At 43.3% G+C, this 21746-nt stretch overlaps 1 protein-coding gene across 2 annotated transcripts in view; it reads right to left on the bottom strand.

Moving 5' to 3' along the window:
- KPNA4 (karyopherin subunit alpha 4) overlaps positions 1 to 20555 on the bottom strand; it is a 65627-nt gene extending 45072 nt beyond the window's left edge. For both annotated transcript variants that reach the window (XR_016233228.1, XM_002716340.6), the window contains exon 1: positions 20154 to 20555. Coding sequence is in view for 1 of the 2 variants with exons in the window: in XM_002716340.6 (XP_002716386.2) it covers positions 20154 to 20222 (69 nt within the window). In the remaining variant the exon portion in view is untranslated. The remainder of the gene's footprint in view (positions 1 to 20153) is intronic.
- Between the last annotated feature and the right edge of the window lie 1191 nt (positions 20556 to 21746).

Raw genomic sequence — 21746 nt, 5'->3', positions numbered from 1 at the left:
ACCAAAGGCTTGGTGAGACACATAATCTCTCTCAGGGAAGAGAAGCACTGTAAAATAAACTTTAAAAAAAATTTTTTAAAGATTTATTTATTTGAAAGAGTTACACACAGAGAGAAAGAGAGGCAGAGAGAGGGAGAGGCAGAGAGAGAGAGAGAAAGAGAGAGAGGGAGGGAGGGAGGGAGACACAGAGAGGGAGAGATGTCTTCCATCCGCTGGTTCATTCCCCAGCTGGCTGTGAGGGCTGGAGCTGTGCTGATCCGAAGCCAGGAGCCAGGAGCCAGGAGCCAGGAGCCAGGAGCCAGGAGCCAGGAGCTTCCTCCACGTCTCCTATGTGGGTGCAGGGGCCCAAAGACTTGGGCCATCTTCCACTGCTTTCTCAGGCCACAGCAGAGAGCTGGATCGGAAGTGGAGCAGCCAGGACTCAAACCAGTGCCCACATGGGAATGCCGGTACTGCAGGCGGCAGCTTTACCTGCTATGCCAAAGTGCCAGCCCCGTAAAACAAACTTCCAAAAATCACTTGTAAGAAGTTATGGAGGACAGTAATATACATGTTTGGACACCCTGGTCCCAGTGCAAAGTTCTTTATACAATATACTACATTACTTACATTACTAGGCTGACTTCCATTATATAGTTACTCAAATAAGTCTCTTTTCTCCATCAATATGGTATTTGCTTTCAAAATAGTCTCTTTCTTTGTGAACTTAGGTTTAAAGACTTCAACTTTAGCAATACAAGAAAATCTTCACTGAAAGGCCAATTACTGAATGACTTCGCTAAAGCACTATTTAAGGGGCTGGTGCAGTGGATCGACTTGCTGCTTGCTATACCAGCTTCCCAAACGAGTGCTGGTTCCAGTCCCAGCCGCTCCACTTCTGATCCAGCTCCCTGCTAATGCACCTGGGGAAGCAGTGGGAGACAGTCCAAGTGCTTGGGCCCCTGCCACCCATATGGGAGACCCAGAAGAAGGTCCTGGTTTCATCCTGCAAAAACTGAAACCTCATACCTATTAAACAACCTCTGATTTTTCTCCTTCCACCAGCCCCCTGGAAATCGTCATTCTACCTTTTGTTTCAATGCACTCGACTACTTCTAGGTAGCTTGTATAAGTAGAATCATAGAGTATTTGTCTTTTTCTGTTTTGCTTATTTCATTTAAGGTTCATCCACATCTTATCATGAATCAGAATTTTCTTCCTTTGTAAGTGTATCTAACATCCCATTGTATATGCATAACACATTTTGTTTCTCCATTTATCCTTGTAAGGATACCTGAAATGCTTCCACCATTTGGATGTGTAAATAATACTGCTATCAACATGAGTGTACAAACATGTCTTTTTTTTTTTTAAAGATTTATTTATTTGAAAGTCAGAGTTACACAGAGAGAAGAGAGTCATGGAGGGAGGGAGGGAGGGAGAAAGAGGGAGAAAGAGAGAGAGAGAGAGAGAGAGAGAGAGAGAGAGAGGTCTTCCATTCGATGGTTCACTCCCTCACGGGCCGCAACGGCCAGAGCTGCACCGATTCAAAGCTGGGCGCCAGGAGCTTCTTCCGGATCTTCCATATGCGTGCAGGGGCCCAAGGGCTTGGGCCACCCTGTACTGCTTTCCCAGGCCACAGAAGAGAGCTGCATGGGAAGTGGAGCAACCGGCACCTGGGTGCCAGCGCTTCAGGCCAGGGCATTAATCCACTGTGCCACAGTGCTGGTCCCCCAAACATATTTTAAAAAGTTCTTATTTTCGGGGCTGGTGCTGTGGCATAGTGGGTAAGGCGCCGCCTGCAGCGCAGGCATCCCATGTGGACACCAGTTCGAGTCCAGGCTGCTTCACTTCCAATCCAGCTCTCTGCTACGGCCTGGGAAAGCAGTACAGGGTGGCCCAAGTGCTTGGGCCCCTGTTCCTGTGTGGGAGACCTGGAAGAAGTTCCTGGCTCCTGGCTTTGGATCAGCCCAGCTCCGGCTGTTGTGGCCATCTGTGGAGTGAACCAGAGGATGGAAGACCTCTCTCTTTTTGCCTCTCCTTCTTTCTCTGTGTAATTCTTTCAGATGGATAAATATTTGGGTATACTGAACAGGACTTTCTGGATCATGATTCTATATTGACATTCTCACCAACAGTGCCTTAACGCTTTCAATTTCTTTCCATCTTCACCAGCACATGCCAGTTTCTATTTTTGTTGTTTTTACAGTAGTTGTCCTAATGGTTTTGATCTGCATTTTCCTAACAATTACTGATATCAAGCATCTTTTCATGTGTTTGTTTGGCTATCTGTGTTATCTTTCTTGGAGAAACGTCTACTCAAATCTTTTACCCATTTAAAAACTGGATTGTGTTTTTCTGCTGTTGCTGAGTTTACCTTTTGTTAGGAAAAAAGAACGAAATTTTGGATATTGACTCCTTAACAGATAAACCCTTAAAATTCAATAAAACATTTCTGGCACTGGGTGTTTGCCTTAGCAGTTAAGATAGCAATGTTCCATATCACAGTACTTGAGTTCCGAGACAGGCCTTGGTTCCCAACTCCAGTTTACTACTAATGCAGACCCTGCAAAGGCAGCAGATAACAGCTCAAGTAGTTGGGTCCTTGCCACCATGTAGGAGACCTGGACTGACTTCTCAGCTCCAGGCTTTGGCCAGGACAGTCCCAACCACTGCAGGTATTTGGGGAAAGGGTGGTGGGGGATTTGAACAAGAGGATGGAAGCTGTCTCAAAAATATATTCTGGATACTAACCCCTTACTACATTTATCATTTGCAAATATTTCCAAAGGGTGCCTTTCTTTTATTATTTTGCCACACAGAAGCTTTCTGAGTTTGATGTATTCTCACATGTCTACTTTTATTTTATAGTCTCTCTTCTGATGTCAAATCCAAGAACTCACTGCTAAGAATAATGCTATGAAACTATATAGTTTCAGGTCTTTTAAGTCCTTTATCCATTTTTAGCTTATTTTTTGAGTACACTGTAAGACAAGGGTCCAATTTCACTCTTTGCAAATGAACATCAAATTTTCCCTGAATTATTTGCTGAAGAGACTTTCTTTACTCAATGTGTATTTTGTTATCTTTGTTGGGCTGTGGTGTAGTAGACTGGGCTGTGGTGCTGGCATCCCATATGGGCACAGGTACGAGAAAGCTGGCCTGGAAGGCAGAGTGGACAGTGAGAGAGAGAGAGAGAAAGGTCTTCCTTTTGCCGCTGGTTCACCCTCCCATGGCTGCCGCGGCTGGTGCACTGCGCTGATCCAAAGCCAGGAGCCAGGTGCTTTTCCTGGTCTCCCATGCAGGTGCAGGGCCCAAGAACCTGGGCCATCCTCCACTGCACTCCCGGGCCACAGCAGAGAGCTGGACTGGAAGAGGGACAACTGGAATAGAATCTGGCACCCTGACTGGGACTAGAACCCGGGGTGCTGGTGCCACAGGTGGAGGATTAGCCTACTGAGCCGCGGTCTGGCATACAGTTGCTACTGAAATAAATATTTGAGATGTGTGTGTATATATATATATAATTTTTTTTTGATAGGCAGAGTGGACAGTGAGAGAGAGAGACAGAGAGAAAGGTCTTCCTTTTGCCGCTGGTTCACCCTCCAATGGCTGCTGCGGCTGGTGCACTGCGCTGATCCGAAGCCAGGAGCCAGGGGCTTCCTCCTGGTCTCCCATGCGGGTGCAGGGCCCAAGAACCTGGGCCATCCTCCACTGCCTTCCCGGGCCACAGCAGAGAGCTGGCTGGAAGAGGGGCAACCGGGACAGAATCCGGCGCCCCGACCGGGACTAGAACCCAGTGTGCTAGTGCCGCAAGGTGGAGGATTAACCTAGTGAGCCACGGCACTGGCTTCATATCCACTTCTGATTCAGCTCTCTGCTATGGCCTGGGAAAGCAGTAGAAGATGGCCCAAGTCCTTGGGCCCCTGCACCCACATGGGAGACCCAGAAGCAGCTCCTGGCTCCTGGCTTCCGACTGGCGCAGTTCTGGCCATGTGGTCAACTGGGGAGTGAATCATCGGATGGAAGACTTCTTTCTCTCTCTAATTATTTCAAATAAATAAATCTTTAAAAAAAGAGAAAAGAATCCAGTTTAATTTCAAGAATATCTGAAACAGTGTTCACAAGATAAAAGAAACATGCCAAAAAATTAGTAGTAGTGAGAATGCAGATGATTATTTTTCCAAAAAAAGTATAATTACCTCTCACTACTCCTAATGAGAGAATAACAAACCTCAAAACTGATTTAATCATTAATTCTGATCAGAGTACATTTCTGATTTCTTTGATTTTAAAAATATACACTTATCGGCCGGCGCCGCGGCTCACTAGGCTAATCCTCCGCCTTGCGGCGCGCGCCGGCACACCGGGTTCTAGTCCCGGTTGGGGCGCCGGATTCTGTCCCGGTTGCCCCTCTTCCAGGCCAGCTCTCTGCTGTGGCCAGGGAGTGCAGTGGAGGATGGCCCAGGTGCTTGGGCCCTGCACCCCATGGGAGACCAGGAAAAGCACCAGGCTCCTGGCTCCTGCCATCGGATCAGCGCGGTGTGCCGGCCGCAGCGCGCCGGCCGCGGCGGCCATTGGAGGGTGAACCAATGGCAAAGGAAGACCTTTCTCTCTGTCTTTCTCTCTCACTGTCCACTCTGCCTGTCAAAAAAAAAAAAAAAAAAATACACTTATCTCAGGCCAGCGCCACGGCTCAGTAGGCTAATCCTCCACCTGTGGCACCAACACCCCGGGTTCTAGTCCCAGTCAGGGTGCCAGATTCTGTTCCAGTTGTCCCTCTTCCAGTCCAGCTCTCTGCTGTGGCCCGGGAGTGCAGTGGAGGATGGCCCAGGTTCTTGGGCCCTGCACCTGCATGGGAGACCAGGAGAAGCACCTGGCTCCTGGCTTTGGATCAGCGCAGTGCACCAGCCGCGCAGCCATTGGAGGGTGAACCAGCGGCAAAAGGAAGACCTTTCTCTCTCTCTCTCTCTCACTGTCCACTCTGCCTATCAAAAAAAATTATATATATATATGTATACACACTTATCTCAAATATTTATTTCAGTAGCAACTGTATGCCAGGCCCTGTGATGAGAATTAGAATAGTGTACAGAACAGACAAGTACATAATCTAGAGGGAGTATATAATCTAGAGGGAGTTTACACTCTGATAGAGAAAATAAACACCGAGTAATTTATACAAATTATCACCCATATTTTTTAGGAAAATGACAACAGGGAGGTTTAATTTCTAGCTTGGTTTTCAGGAATGGCCTGTTAAAAAATGACACTGGGGGCCAGCATTATGGCAGAGCAGGTTAAGCTGTTGCTTGCAGAGTCTGCATCCCCTATGGGTGCTGTTTGTCTCCTGGCTGATCCATTTCTGATCCAACCTCTTATTAATGCTCCTGGGAAAGCAACAGAGGACAGCCTAAGTGCTTGGACCCCTGCATCCACATGGGACACCCAGAAGAAGCTCCTGGGCCCCTGCCTTTGGTCTGGCCAAACCCAGCTGTTACAGACATTTAGGGAGTCAAGAGACAATGGACGATCTCCTGTCACTTTCTCTAATTCTGCCTTTTAAATAAATATATCTTAAAAACAATGACATTGAGGGGCCAGTGCCATGGCGCTGTAGGTTAATCCTTTGCCTGCGGTGCCAGCATCCAATATGGGCACAGGTTCTAGTCCCAGCTGCTCCTCTTCCGGTCCAGCTTTCTGCTGTGGCCTGGGGAAGCAATGGGAAATGGCCCGGGAGCTTGGGCCCCTGCACCAGCCTGGGAGACCAGAAGAAGCACCTGGCTCCTGGCTTCAGATTGGCACAGCTCTGGCTTTGTGGCCATTTGGGGAGAGTGAACCAACGGAAGAAAGACCTTTCTCTCTGTCTCTCCCTCTCATTGTCTGTAACTCTACCTCTCAAATAAATAAAATCTTTAAAAAAAAAAAATGACATTGAAGCTCAGATTCAAAGGATGAGAAATAATCATGCAGGTAAAGGAAAAGCGATGGGGATGATGAGTAGTTAGGGAAGGCATTCTGACAGAGTAGCATGTGTAATGGAATCAGAATATAAACTAATATGTAGAACAGTGAAATGAGAGAGATAAGAGTAGACAAGTATCAAATATGTCAAGGTCATAAAAGTCTTATAAGGAGTTTACAAGTTAAATGCAGAGGAAACCACTAAAACAAGAGGGCAGTGACTTGATTTGATCTACTTTATTTTTAAAAGAACCACATTGATTATTTTATGAATCAGAGGGGCAATAGCAGCTAACTACTTTGGAGATGAAACAATGAGGTAACCGTCACTTGCCCTAGATTATAACAATAAGAAAGCTGATAGAAAACAAAAAATGCGAGTAATATGAAATAAATAATGTCACTCACAACACTGTTTAAAAGAAACTGCTCTTTCCATGGATGCTCCTCAAGAAGTAGACAAAGGCTATTCCTTACCATGTGACATCCTCTCTTCCCCCACACTACAGATGACTGGGGATGGGAATTAAGGAAGGAACCTACTCAGGAAAAGCCAATCCATAAGCAGGCCAGCAGTTAAAAAAAACAAATCTGTTTCAGTTTGGGCAGTGCTTATTAGCTCAGATTCTTAGTAATTTAATACAGAATTACATTCAAAATTAAAGACTCAGTAGCTAGCAAAAATCAAACTTAGTAGCTGACTTAATGGCTGGTGGAGCAATAGGTGAAGATTCATGAATTCCTACAACTGAAACAATCCTACCTCAACTATGTTGGGTAATGTGAGGACCCGTCCCTCAACTTTCCTAAGACTAAGGGTGGGTTCTTTGTTGTCTGAAAAACCAAATTCAAAACAAGTACCTATTAAGATGGGATTTTAATTTTTACAGAAGTAGAAATTGTGGCTGAAAAAATTATTAAACTTTCCTAATGGCAAATAGCTAATAAGATACAATCCTAGCTCTTTCCATTCTAAAAATCAAGGTTTTCCACAAATCTCAAGAAATAGTTATCAGATACAAAACATTTTGGATTTCCTTTCTCTTCAATTGTACACAGGGTCAGCTTAAGGCCAGGTACCTGAGAGATCCTGACAAGCTGGAAAGTCAGTATCATGAGAATAGGAACTTTGCCTGTGTTATTCATATTCTCCATCCTCACAGCTTACAACAGAGCCTCCAGAAACAGATGATGAATAACTATCTGTTGAATAAACGAATTCACTTGAGGAAACGGTAGAAGGGAAAGTCAGCGAAAACGACCTCTTGAAAGTTCAACTGTAACTCTCAGATAGCAGAAAGTTGTCATATCCCACCCACAACAAATCATTTCTTGTACATAAGTTTTCTTTGCTGTTGTTTTCAACCTAACAACTTATTGAGATGCAAAAAGTTTACGGAAAATAGAACTAAAAGTATATTTTAGTACAAAAATTTTAGAAATCCAGTTTTTTGTTTTGTTTTGTTTTAAAGATTTATTTATCTGAAAGGTAGAGTTACAAAGAAAGAAGAGAAACAGATGTTCTATCCACTGGATCACTCCCCAAAAGGCTGCAAAGTCTGAGGCTGGGCCAGGACAAAACCAGGAGTTTCACTTGGATCTCCCATATTGGTACAGGGGCCCAAGAACTTGGGCCATTCTCCATTCCTTTCCCAGGAGCTCCAACCAGTACCCATATGGGATGCTGGCATCACAGACAATGCCTTAATGCATTATGCCACAATGCCGGCCCTGAAATCCAATTTTTCTTACTACACATTTTCCATGAACTCAGCATCCCAAATGGGTGCCATTTCGAGTCTTGGCTGCTCCACTTCCTATCTAGCTCTCTGTTATGCTCTGAGAAAGCAACAGAAGATGGTCCAAGCTCTTGGGCCCTGCACCCACTTGGGAGTCTCTGAAGAAACTCCTGGCTCCTGCCTTCGGATCAGTCCAGCTCCGGCCACTGCAGCCATTTGGGGAGTGAACCAGTGGATGGAAGACCTCCTTCTGTCTTTGCCTCTGCCTTTTTGTAACTCTGCCTTTTAAATACATAATCTTTTTTAAAAAAGTATATAATTTGAAATGTTTAGTAAATTCACAAAGTTGTGCATTGATCACTACTAAGTCCAGATGACTTTCATCTTCACAAAGAGCAGTTTCATACCCTGCTAATGCATCTGAGAAAGCAGTAGTAGATGGGTTAAATGCTTGGGCTCCTGCCACCAACATGGGAGCTCTGGCTCCTGGCCTGGCCATTTTGACCAATTGGGGAGTAAATCAACATTTAAAGATCTCTATCTCTAACATTGTGCCATTCAAACACATTAATTTTTTTTTAAGTATTGTATTGAGTATATCAGAGTAGATAGTAGGAAACAGTTTTTTCTTTTGTGGTATCCTTTTATTTATAAATGCAATTACAGAATTTGTGATCTTCTATAACTGGCTTAATTCAGGCAATGCAATGTTTTTAAGTTTAATCTATATAGTTGCATATATCAGCACTTCATTTCTTTTTATAGCAAAATAGTCCACTGGATGTATATACCATATTTTGTTTATCCATGTTACTTCATAGATATTTGAGTTGCTTGTTTTGGCTATTATGGATAATGCTACAAACATTTTCATATATGTTTTTGTACAGATACATGCTTTCAATCCTCCTGGGTTGATATCTAGGAGTAAACTAGTGGGTCACATGTTAACTGTTATACTGTTTGAATGCCAAACAGCATTCCAAAGTGGCTGCAGTGTTTTTCATGCCCATCCTTACCAACATTTGTCACTGTCTTTTTGTTTATTGCCATCCTAGTGGATGTGAAATGGTATCTTGTGGTTTTGATCTATATTACCCTAATGACATTTATCATATTTTAAATTTATTGATTTCATCAATTAAAGGTAGTAATGTTACTGTTTTAAAGCTGGGAAAGAAAAGAGAATAGGGAAAATACTGAAGACATTAACAGGAAAAACGTGAATAAATATTTTGATGTAAGTCAAAATTATTTATCAACCATGAACCCAATTCTATATATGCTTATAATATAATGTGCATCTTATTCAAAGGAGAAATAATGACCCAACCATCTATATTTACATTGGATATTGGTACTCTGTAATAGGCCTTTTCTTCCTTTTTTATTCTAACATCCCTCACTCTCGTGGCATATGTGTCAATATCCCTCCTCATCTACAACACACACAAAACTAGACATGTGCCACATAACCTTTTACTGGCCAATCACAGAACCACATTTCCCTACCCACAAATGTTAGTTCAGGTATAAATATGCAATCAAAGTCTGGCCAATCAAACCTATCCCTAGATTTTTTTTTTTTTAATTTGACAGAGTTTGACAGTGAGAGAGAGAGAGAGGGAGAGAGAGAGAGAAAGGTCTTCCTTCCATTGGTTCACCCCCAAAATGGCCGTGACAGCGGGAGCTATGCTGATCCGAAGTCAGGAGCCAGGGGCTTCCTCCTGGTCTCCCATGAGGGTGCATGGGCCCAAGCACTTGGGCCATCCTCCACTGCCTTCCCAGGCCACAGCAGAGAGCTGGACTGGAAGAGGAGCAACCAGGACTAGAACCTGGCGCCCATATGGGATGCCGGCGCCACAGCCGGAGGATTAACCAAGTGACCCATGGCACCGGCACCTATCCTTAGACTCTTGACTAGCACTCTTATCATAAATAATGGCAACTGTACTCTATACTTACCTGGTTATGATACCTAGATTTTCCTATTATGTTTAAACTAATTTGAGCTAGGTTTCTATTCCCTACAACGTAACTACATATAGATTAGCTCTTTCTGCCTAAAACTACCAGAACGTTCAATATCAATCTTACTGAAAAAGTATCCTTATAGTCATTACTCTAAAGAGAGCCAGAAAATAAAGTTGGATTTCTACCAAAGACCAAGAATAACATAACAATTATTTGAAAAATCTTGAAGACTATTATTTTGCTTGTTTTTCTGGGCCAGTAACAGTTGAGAGTGGCTGAAGAGAATCAGGGTGAAGGAGGCTGTATGGGAAGCAGACAGGATTTGGCCATTTAATACAATTCAAGTATAGACACTAATTAATGTACGGCTTTTGGCACACAGCTATTAAACCAAATGAATTTATGTAATGTCTACTTCAAAGAACCACAAAGATATAACATAAAAACTAAAATATATATTAAGAGTAGATACTGAGGGGCTGGCATGGTGGCGCAGCAGATTAAAACCTGGCCTGAAGCACCAGCATTCCGTATGGGTGCTGGTTCGAGTCCCAGCTGCCCCACTTCTGATCCAGCTCCCTGCTAATGTGCCTGGGGAAGCAGCAGAGGATGGTCAAAGTCTTGGGCCCCTCACTTGTGTGGGAGACCTGGAAGAAGTTCCTGGCTCTGGCTTCAGATCGGCTTACCTCCAGCTGTTGTGGCCATTTGGGGAGTGAATCAGAGGATCTCTCTCCCTCTCTGTAATGCTTTCAAATAAATAAAATAAAATCTTTAAGAACAAAAGTAGATACTGGGCAACTTAAAGTTTTATTAAAGATCAGGACATTGAGATAGATAGAATGTAATTTTTACTTTCTAATATTAGAAAATATACTCATCACCAAACAAGGAAATACCATATTATCATAGTATTTTGACTATTGTTAATAAAAATTTAATGGAATTTCAGGTTTGCCAAAATACAACTAAAATGTAATTTACATTAGTTTCAATGTAAATTAAATTAAGGATAAAAGGGGCAGGTCACCAAATTTTGTTGTTACAGTGCATAAACAGTAAAACGTTTAGCATTTTTAATAATCAAGTTCATCTTGGGGCTGGCACTGTGGCGCAGTGGGTTAACGCCCTGGCTTGAAGCGCCGCCATCCCATATGGGCGCCGGTTCAAGTCCTGGCTGCTCCACTTCCTGTCCAGCTCTCTGCTATGGCCTGGGAAAGCAAGTCCTTGGGCCCCTGCACCCATGTGGGAGACCAGGAAGAAGCTCCTGGCTCCTGGCTTCGGATCGGCACAGCTCTGGCCGTCGTGACCAATTGGGGAGTGAACCATCAGATGGAAGACCTCTCTCTGCCTCTCCTCTCAATGTGTAACTCTTTCAAATAAATAAATAAATCTTTTAAAAAAAGTTAATCTTGTATTACCAGTAAATGTGACCTTCCATCATTTTTATTATGGGTACCAAACAGTACAAATTAGAGCTACTTTCTGATTGCAAGACCTACATAAAATATTTACTAACCAATTCACAACACAGGATTAGAGAAACAGAAGTCAGAAACTAGTAATTTTGTGACAATATGGTCAAAGCAAGTAGGAGAAAGTAGGCTTGCATTTGTGTTTTAAAGAAGGAAAAAGGAAGCCCAATCCAGCTCATGGTGATTTGGATTACAGCACACAGTGGCACAAGAAATCACAAGCAAAAGGTTATCTCGACATGGAACATAGGGATTTATTTGGATATAATGCTTGATGAAGTCGGCCGGCGCCGCGGCTCACTAGGCTAATCCTCCGCCTAGCGGCGCCGGCACACCGGGTTCTAGTCCCGGTTGGGGCGCCGGATTCTGTCCCGGTTGCCCCTCTTCCAGGCCAGCCCTCTGCTGTGGCCCGGGAGTGCAGTGGAGGATGGCCCAGGTGCTTGGGCCCTGCACCCCATGGGAGACCAGGAAAAGCACCTGGCTCCTGGCTCCTGCCATCGGATCGGTGCGGTGCGCCGGCCGCAGCGCGCCGGCCGCGGCGGCCATTGGAGGGTGAACCAACGGCAAAGGAAGACCTTTCTGTCTCTCTCTCTCACTGTCCACTCTGCCTGTCAAAAAAAAAAAAAAAAAAAAAAAAAAAGCTTGATGAAGTCAGTAGGTAGAAACAGTACGAGCCTCCATTTATTTATTCTGCATGTACTACATGCTAGGCATTAAGCATGTTAATAGCTTAGATCAAGTTTATTTCCATTACTATTAAGTAGAAAAAGGTTCAAAACCCAGATCTAACTGACTTCATAGCCCATGTTCTTTTAACCCTTATCCTCTTAAGACTTTTAATAGCCTGTATTAGCTCAAAGTGACAGTCATTTGTAGCAATAATAAGATAGCAGTTCTCAAAGTGTGTTCCACAGATGCCTGTGCGGGCCTTGAGACCTTTTCAATAGTCCACAGGCATAGTATTAACCTAAATGTCCGTCAAGTGAAGACTGGATAAAGAAAATTATGGGATAAGTACTCTAAGGAATACTACACAGCAGTTAAAAAAAGAAATCCAGTCATTTGCAACAAAATGAATGAATCTAGAAAACATCATACTTAGTGAAATAAGCCAGTCCCAAAGGGACAAATACCATATGTTCTCCCTGACCTATGGTAACTAATAGAGCACCTAAAAGGAAACCTGTATTAGTAAAATTGACACTTTGAGAAACAATGACTTGAAAAGCCCTTGTCTTGATTGTCAAGGAAGTTTTTATTTTCTTCTTGATGGAGAATGGGACTAGGAATGGGAGGGAGAGGGGGAGGCTGGGGGGTACGAGGGGCCAGTGTCGTGGCTCACTAGGCTAATCTTCCGCCTTGCGGCGCCAGCACACTGGGTTCTAGTCCCGCTTGCCCCTCTTCCAGGCCACCTCTCTGCTGTGGCCAGGGAGTGCAATGGAGGATGGCCCAAATACTTGGGCCTTGCACCCCATGGGAGACAGGATAAGCACCTGGCTCCTGCCTTCGGATCAGCGCGGTGCACTGGACGAAGCGCGCCGGCCGCGGCGGCCATTGGAGGGTAAACAAACGGCAAAAAGGAAGACTTTTCTCTCTCTCTTACTGTCCACTCTGCCTGTCAAAAAAAAAAAAAAAAAGATACGGGGTGGGTACGAGGGTGGGAGGGCAGATCCATTGGGAAGAGCTGCTGGATTCCTTAAGTTGTACTTATGAAATCTGTACTCATTAAATAAATGGTTTCTTTGGGGGAAAAAAAAAAGAGTCCACAAGATTGGAGCTATTTTCCCAACACTACTACAGATATTTTTCTTATTGTGTCAACAACTGCACTGATATAATATGGTTTGTAAAACTGCTGGTACTTTAGAATGAATTAATAAGGCACATGAACCAAACTGAAAGAGTAGTCATAGTATTTGTTATTTAAAAAAAAAAAAAAAAAGCCAGCTTACTTAAAAATATCTTTAGTGGGAGCCAGTGTTTTGTGGCATGGCAGGTTAAGCCTCTTACTTGCAATAACAGATATCAGCAACCCCTATCAGAGTTCCACTTCTAGCCTTGGCTGCACCACTTCCAATCCAGCTTCCTGCTAATGCGCCTGAGAAGGCAGTGGAATATGTATGGCCCAAGTACATGGGCCCCTGCTGATCACCAGGAAAGTATTCCCAGCTCCCGGCTTCAGCCTGGCCCAGACCTGGCTGTTGTGGTCATTTGAGGAATGAACCAACAGATGGAAAATCACTCTCTCTTTACCTTTCAAATAAATAAACCTTTTAAAAAAATACAAGAAAGAAACAAGAAATTAAAAAACCAATTTAATGAAATAAAAAATGGTTACTTTTATTAAATATGGCCTTTTCTAATTGTGTGATGAATTGAGAATTACACATAAAACCCTTCTGTAGCATTCCAACTATAGTCCTATAGTACAATGAATGTCTCAAGGAAAAAGTACTTGTGAAATTGAGTTGGGAACTGACCCAGCCACCTTTTTCACAAACATCATTTTACTTGAAAGAATGACTGACAAATTATGGTTATACAAACTCAGTGTCTAGCAGATATTTTCACAAGAATGAGCTAAGTGAGCCCATGGCTTCAAAGAAAACAATTTACACTATCCACTGCTAATGATAAAGTATGAGCTCTTAAGTATAAATTAGAATTTTGGAAAACTTGTATGTAACACTGTAAACTTGACAGATTCTCAATAGTTAAGATTTTTCTGAACTGTAGTGACAATAATTTGGAATTATCTTCTACCATATAATAAAATGTGTCAGCATCTGGAAATCTCATAATACAGTGACAAAATGTTTTCAAATGATCCAATACATGGCGTTACAAAATTAAACCTATGAAAAAGACATTATTTGAAGTATAAGACAGACCAATGGATTTTAATCTAGGGTAAGAAAAGTTCACCCATGTGGCTTCATATTCTCATTGCAACTAATCTTTTAAAAAGATTTATGGAGTTATGGTGTAGTATCAGAGAATAATCTCCATAATTATTCTAAAAAAGCAACTAAAATACACCTCTATTTTTCAATTGCCTATCTGGTGAAGGTGAATATTCTTCATATTCTTCAACCAAAACAGCATATCACCAAAGAACTAAATTCAGAAACAGATAAGAGAATTTAGCTGTATTCTCTTAAATCAAACATTTAAAAAAACCTGAAAAAAATGTTAAACATGGCCATTCTCACTAAAAATTTTTGGTTCTGGAAAATAAATTCAGTTTCATTAAAACTTTTGTTTAAATAAAATGTATTATATATTAATAAATAAAATTTCTTAATTTCTATTTCTAAAATGGTAAATATCAATAAAAACCCAGAAACAAAAATTCTTTTGAGGGTCCTTAATCTTCCACACTGTAAATAAATACTATGGACCCTAAACCTTTGAAAACATCTGAACTATGTTCATTATAAAGACGTTCTCATAGTATCTACAGAAAAAGGGAGTTTCTAAAACTTTTACCTAACCTAAATGGAAAGCACAGAAAATGGATTGTGTTCTCTAGTGCTTAAAGTCCAGAAATGATACACAGTATCAAAAAATTTCTCTAGGAGAAAAAAGAAAACATTTACTGAATACCTATTATAGCCCACAGACTCTGCTAAGAGTTTCCACGTAAAACTTGTTAATCAAATTTAAGACCTGGATTAAGGCTGAGTGAAGGTAAAGGGAAGCAGAAAAAAATGACTTTGACACAATTGAGTTATACTCATTCCCTTGTATATTATGCTATTAGGTGAGAAGCATACAAATTTCTTCTTCAAAATGCACTAATTCCTATTTATAACATTGAGAGAAATGAGAATTAAGTAAAAAGCATGTACATAGGTGCTCACAAAGTTCCAAAACTAAACCAGAGAGTTCCAACATCAGCAATCAAGGTTAAATTTGATCACAGGCTCTCATTTCATCCTTACAGGCCTCAAGTAGATGAACACTATTCTAGAAAATACTTTAAAATATTTAAGGACCCATGGCCACTATTAGGTATTAGGGACCAATGTTTAGAAACTACTTACATATTTTTTTCTAAAGTGATTCTATTCTTTTACATCTAAATCACTCCTAAAATTCTTTCCAATCTTATATATTCATTTGACACATTAGTGACTATAAAAACAATTTTGTTACTTCTAAGAAAATTATCAAGAAGCAATTCTAAAATTAGTTGCCCTGTAAACTAGAAAAGCTGGCAGGAAGCATTAAAACAATCATTTTATTTCTAACTTTATTTCTATCAGGCATTTCATAACGTCACACACTTGGACTATTATATGAAAAATTAGACAGTGGTTATTTTAAGTACAGTAAATATGTTCCAAGATGTGTGATGAGAGAGGTCAGTGTCTAAAAGCTAACTAGACTTAATAGCTTAACAATGCTTTTCACTCTGTATGTTTTAACAAATCACCAAGGCTATTTCCAAACAATAAAACAGCTGATCAATTTATTAAATTCTTGCAGACCAAACAACTTTTTTAAGTTCAAGCTGATTTCACATTTTATGCTGAATGGACAATCATAAAATTATAATTATGTAAAATCTTAAAATTCTTTTATATACAGGTAAATTGTTTTAAAGTTGTGACTGACTTATTAAGACCTAATTATTTTCTAACATATCTCAATTTTATCTGAACCTGGATACGCTTAGAACTTCTTTAAAAACTATGTGGGTTTATTATAAAATCTATAGAACTCCTCTGTACTTCAGAAATACAAATTAGATATACTTATCTTGCTTTATCCTGACAAATTTTTCTATTTGAAGTTTGGGCACTACTCATTTCTTACGTTGCACTGTTTACCTTCTCTATGGTTACCATCCTCAAACTAACAATGGTGATCCACTAACACATCGTAAGGAAGAAGTCAAGTCTTGGTGGATATCATCCGACAGTTCTTGAAAATAATTTTAAATATATGCTCACATATGCCTTTTTTGATACTTTTCTTTCAAGAAAGCATGACTGCATTTTGGAGGAGCCAGAATGTTAGGTTGAAAAGCAGGCACAAGTATCAGATTTGAAAGTTATGAATTACTTTCAACTCTAACACTTAGAAGTTACAATTTCATAAAGGTCACTAATTTCCTGTGCCTGTACATTCCTTCAATGAGCAATTACATGTCTCTGTATTTAAAACTTTCCCTGGTACAGGCATTTGGTACAGCCGTTAAGTTGCTGCTTGGGATGCCTGCATCCCATACTGGAAAACCTGGTTTCAGTCCCCACTCTTCTGCTTCCAGCTAATGTGCCCGGGGAAAGCAGCAGTTGATGGCCCAAATGGTTGGGTACTTTCCAGCCATGTGGAGAAGATCAGATGGAGTTCTGAGATCTTGGCTTTGGTCTGGCCCAGTCCTAGCTGTTGTGGGTGGGTGAGGAGTAAACCAGTGGATGGAAGATCTCTGTCTTTCAACAAAATGAAAAATAAAATCATGAAAACTTTCCCCATTAATTGTGCAGTGTAACTTAAAGTTCAATGCAGCATAAGTTATACACACACACAAAAATAGAGCTAACTGTAAATAAAGGAGAGAATGAACTACACTGAATTCTACTAAATCCTCTCCCTCCTCCCAAAAGGAAACACCGAAGGTAATAACATGCTCAGAGAATTGCCAGGCATCTTAACATTAACCTATTAATCTGCACAACACTGATGAAACAGATGTCAACTACTTCTAGTTTTACAGACAAAGAACTGTTAAGACTACATGCTTTCCCCAAGGTCACAAGAAAGTTAGAGACTAGGTTAAACCCAACTGTAGAACTTTGTACTATTCATCATTTCCAATCAAACTAAAAATGGCTACAACTATCTTACTCTATATGCCGTCCAATGAAGTAGCCAATAGCCACATGTGGTTATCAGCACTTGAAATTCAGCTACTACTAACACAGAAATGCCATTTACTTGTAAAATACAAACTAGCTTTCAATATCTCCATTTTTTTTCCATATTGTAATAGTATTTTTGACATACCAGATTAAAGATTCATTGATTTATTTGAAAGTCAGAGTTTGAGAAGAAGAGGCAGAGAGACAGCTCTTCCATTTGCTGATTCAATGCCCATAGGTGGCTGCAACCGCCAGGGCTAGGGCCAGGCAGAACCCAGGAGCCAGGAGCTTCTTGCAGCGTATCCCAGGGTAGCAGGGGCCTAAGCCCTTGGGCCATTTTCCACTGCTTTTTCCAGGCCAATAGCAGGGAGCTGGATAGGAAGTGGAGCAGCTGGAATTTGAACCAGGGCTCATATGGGCTGTGGGCATTGGCTTTACCTACTATGCCACAACAGCAGTCTCCTATACATTGGATTAAATAAAATTCAGTGGACAGCACTGGCCCATACTTCTTTTAGAAGATTTCCCAATGAAACAGATGTCATCATAAGACCTAAACCAAACAGCTATATTTTCTTGGAGTTTGTTGTATTCTACATACATTACGTATGCAGTGTAATATCCACATTTGGAGGAAAATGGGCCTAAGTGTTCTGAGAGATTCAGACATACAGATAATTAACACATAAAACAGCCCATCATTAATGTTCTTTAAGGGTAATAAAAGACATTTCTATCTCATTATGAGTTACTCTGAGTAAGTCACACTGAAGAAAAAGTATGGCCTCTGTTATAGTATATTTCATTTTGTTAAGTGAGAAATGAAAATATTTCTATTTCTAATGACATATAGGGGTATCAAAGTCAGCTGAGGATGCCAGCAAGACACCTCAAACTTCTCAAAACAGAAACAAGTCCTGTTTGATGTGTAGATACTTAGTGACAAGCAGCAAGGGGAAATAGCAATCTTTAAAATGAGGATAACTTTAGAAAAATAATCTGGCAATCCCCAATTTTTTTTTAAGTTTTCCATATGACCTAGTAAATTCCACCCGTAGATATATGACCAAGAGACATGAAATGACACCCATACAAATGTACATGAATGTTCACAGAATTACATATTCATATATAGCTAAAAAGTGGAAACACAAATGTCCATCAACTTATGAATGGATAAACAAAATGCAGTACATCCATATGCTGGAATTGATCATTCAGCCATAAGAAGGACTGGAAACACTGATACATTCTTGTCACAATATATATGAACCTTGAAAATATACTACCTGAAAGAAGCCAGTCACAAAAGCTCACAAATTGTGTAACTCCATTTAAATGAAATGCCCAGAACAGGCACATCTAAAGAGACAAAGTGGTTGCCTGGGGCTGGGGTAGTTGAAAAACGAAGAGTGACTGCTAATGAGCACCAGTTTCTTTTTTGAGGTAAGTGAAAATATTCTAAGAGTGATCCCGGTAATGGTTGCACAACTATGTGAATATGCTCAAAAGCCACTTTTAATGGGTGGATTATATGGTATGTGATTTATAACTCAACGCAGGCAGAAATGTAGAGAAGAAAGGGCTATTTTTTTCTGGACTTTGTTACTGGTATTCATCAGTTTTTAAATTTTGTAATTTGCAATTTCTTCATTCTAAATAGATATTAGTTAAAAAAAAACCTGTTACTTTATTGGCACAAATTAATTTACTGAAAATAATACTGTACATTTAGAAGGTTGATTTTTATGGCATGTGAATTATCTCAATAAAGATGTTAAATTTTTCATTAGAAAAAGGGATCATAAGGATTATATCTCATGTTAACCAAAAAGCAATCATAGAATTAATGGCCACAACTCCAATACATAGTCTCTCAAACTATGCAACCCACTAAAACAGCACAAACTACCTCAGAGATCTGAATGGCTTTGTGAAAAGCCCCCAAAGTAAGTTAATAGTCAAGCAAATGCTCCAGTTCAGAAAAAGGCCAGGGGAATTTGAACATCTCACTATAAAAATGTAGAGAGGGATAACATAAAAAAATACTTGACCACTTTTTCCCTTAAAAGCTGAACTCTTGATTCAGATGTAGAAGATTTAAAAACAACAAAAACCTATTTACTTGAACGCTCAAAGCTGAAGGGAAGACAGTCTTGTATCAGAAATCTGACTGTGTGCATACACACACCTTACACAGACCGAGAACCTCGGGAGCAGCTGTATCTAAGACAATGAAGCTTTTTTCCCCCTTTTAAATAATAAAATGTGATGGTGCCATTCCATAGCCCACCCCATCCCCCACCACCACCACCAGCAGGTGGAGGGAAAGGATACTGTAGACTAGAGGATGACAGCTTTGTATAACCCTTTGGACTTTCTATGTAAGAATGCAGCTGGTGGTCTCCTCTCAGGAGGGGATAAAGAGATTTGTGGACAAGCTGAAATAAGGGGTATCCTCTGCCTGGAAGAGGGCACATCGTGAGCCACATCTTGAAACAGCTATATCCAGAGTAAAAACACAGGCCGCTGGAAGGCACTGTTAGCATCACCAGGATGGCCTCTCACGCCGGGGGTGTTTTTTTCAACGGAGAAGTTGACTCCTGTAGTTTGGACATCGGGGGGAGGCAGGGGTAAAGCGGGAGTCGGGAAGACCAGAGAAAACGCCTTTAAGTGGAGACGTCTCGGGCCCCGCCGAGGAAGTTCCGAGCCCCACTCGGTCGCCACACGCTCGCCCCCGCCCCCCGCCGCCCTCCTTTCCCGCGGCGCCAGACGTCGGTGCCGGGGCGAGAGCCGGCCTGGCCGCCGCGGCCGGGGAGGGGGCCGGGCCGGGGAGCGCCGGCCGCACGCGCGCGCCGCTTCCACACACGCCGCGCGGCCCAGCCCTCGCACCCGCGCCGGCCCGGCTCTGCGGGGCAGGCCTAGGCCGCGCCGGCCGTGGCCCGGCACCTCGCTCCCCGGCGGAGGCGGAGCAGGCCCGACACAAACTTCCCGGCGCGGTAGCAGAGGCGTCACGGGCGGGCCGGCCCCCAGCGCCATTCCCCCGCGGCCCCGCGGCGGCGGCGGCGGCGGCTCCCGCCCCTGCTCCCCACTCTGAGTCCCGGCGGGCACCGACCGCAGGCCCACGGCTCCCACCCCTCCAGCGCCTCCGAGTTTACCTCCAAGTCGCGGCCTTTGTTCTTGAAATTCTTGAGCCGTTGGTTGTCCAGTTTCTCGTTGTCCGCCATGGCCGGGCCGGTGACTCCTTCCCCCGCCCGGGCCCCGCGGGATCCGCCCCAACCACCGCGCCGCACCGACACTCCCAGGAACCGGGCCGCCGCCTGAGCTGCTCTGCCCGCCCGGCCGCCGCTTCCTTCCTCCTCTCACCTGCCTCGGCCGCGGCCTTCTCCTCCTCTCCCCGCCCGCCCCCCCGCCCTAACCCCAGCGCGACGGCAGCTCCGGCGAAGACAACTGCGGGGCCGGGCGGCGGCAACGGCGGCGGAATGTGCTGCCGGCTGAGAGGGGGAGGCAGCCTCGATCTGAGGGCCCCGGCGCCGCAGCCACGCCCATCGCCGCCAACCGTGCTCGCCGATTGGCCGACCAGGCTCCGGCGCGCTCGACCAATCGGAAGGGTGGATGGGGAGCGGGGGCGGAAAGAGCGAACGGAAAGGGGAAGCGAGGAACGCAGGGAGGAAAGGGCCGGGGGCTGGGAGGGTTCGGAGGGGAGGGGTAAGGAGGGGCGCGGCGGGGGCAGGGCAGGGAGGGACCACGTGCAGCTGGAGAGCAGGGGGAGGAAGCGAAAGAGAAGTAGACTTGCGGGGAGGCGGGGAAGAGGAACCCGGGACCGCCGCGCAGACGAATTGGTTTGCTCCGGTTGTCAGGGCAGCTCCGGACCTCTGGCGTCCAGGGAGGAAGCCGAGTTAAAGTGGCGTTCTGTCCACGTCCCGCGCACCCTGCCTTCCAAGGCATTCCTTGCGCGCTCCGCTCGCCTTACCAGGAACCGAGCCACGACTCTGTTCCATCGCGGCTCGTGCGTCAGCCCTGACTTTAGTTCTCCGGCGAGGGGTTGCGGGCGTCCGAGGGTCGCTCCTTGGGGCCAGGACTGGCTGGGGTTCTCCAGGCAGCTGCGGAAGGCCGAGAGGGGCAGTGGGTGGAAAAGGAGAGGGGCCCATTAGACCAATCTAGTTCGTCCTCTCCGAGCAAGGGCCCGCAACAGGTAGGAAATTGGGTAGAGCAGATCCAGTGACGATACCACTTCCTAGGTGTTTCGTCTTGACAAAGTTAAAGCATCTACTTGGCGGCGAAGTATTAGCTTCTGGAGGGCGTGAACCATGGCACCTGCCGCAGAACTGTAATATTGTAACTCGTTTGAAGGGAGTAAACTCCCGGGATACTTTCTGTACTGGGAACATCGTTATCAGAGGCAGAATAACGCAAGACACAGAAGAACGTATTCAAAAATTTCAAAATAAGAAGACGAAGAATTGGTTTTTAAATGTATTTAAATACCAACTAATAGCCCCTCAAATGTGCAGGGATGAGAAACAGCAACAAACCGGGTGGAAAGCAAGGGATAAAGGCATTGGCTTTGTTTAAATCTGGTAAGATAGGGGAAGAAACTGTGCTACCGACTCCTTTGGGAACTTTGACTCTTGGTCCTTTCTAATATATTAAGTAGAACAGCATGCAGAAATAAATGTTGAGATGCAAATGTTCCTTAAGTAAACACTTTATAAAGTCAAAGGAGGAAAAATTTAAAGGCGGGAGCTAGG

Source organism: Oryctolagus cuniculus, chromosome 4 (assembly GCF_051225735.1).
Source record: "Oryctolagus cuniculus isolate XC-2025 breed Fujian yellow rabbit chromosome 4, ASM5122573v1, whole genome shotgun sequence".
Lineage (NCBI taxonomy): Eukaryota > Metazoa > Chordata > Mammalia > Lagomorpha > Leporidae > Oryctolagus > Oryctolagus cuniculus.
This window is presented reverse-complemented; position numbering and strand designations above follow the sequence as displayed.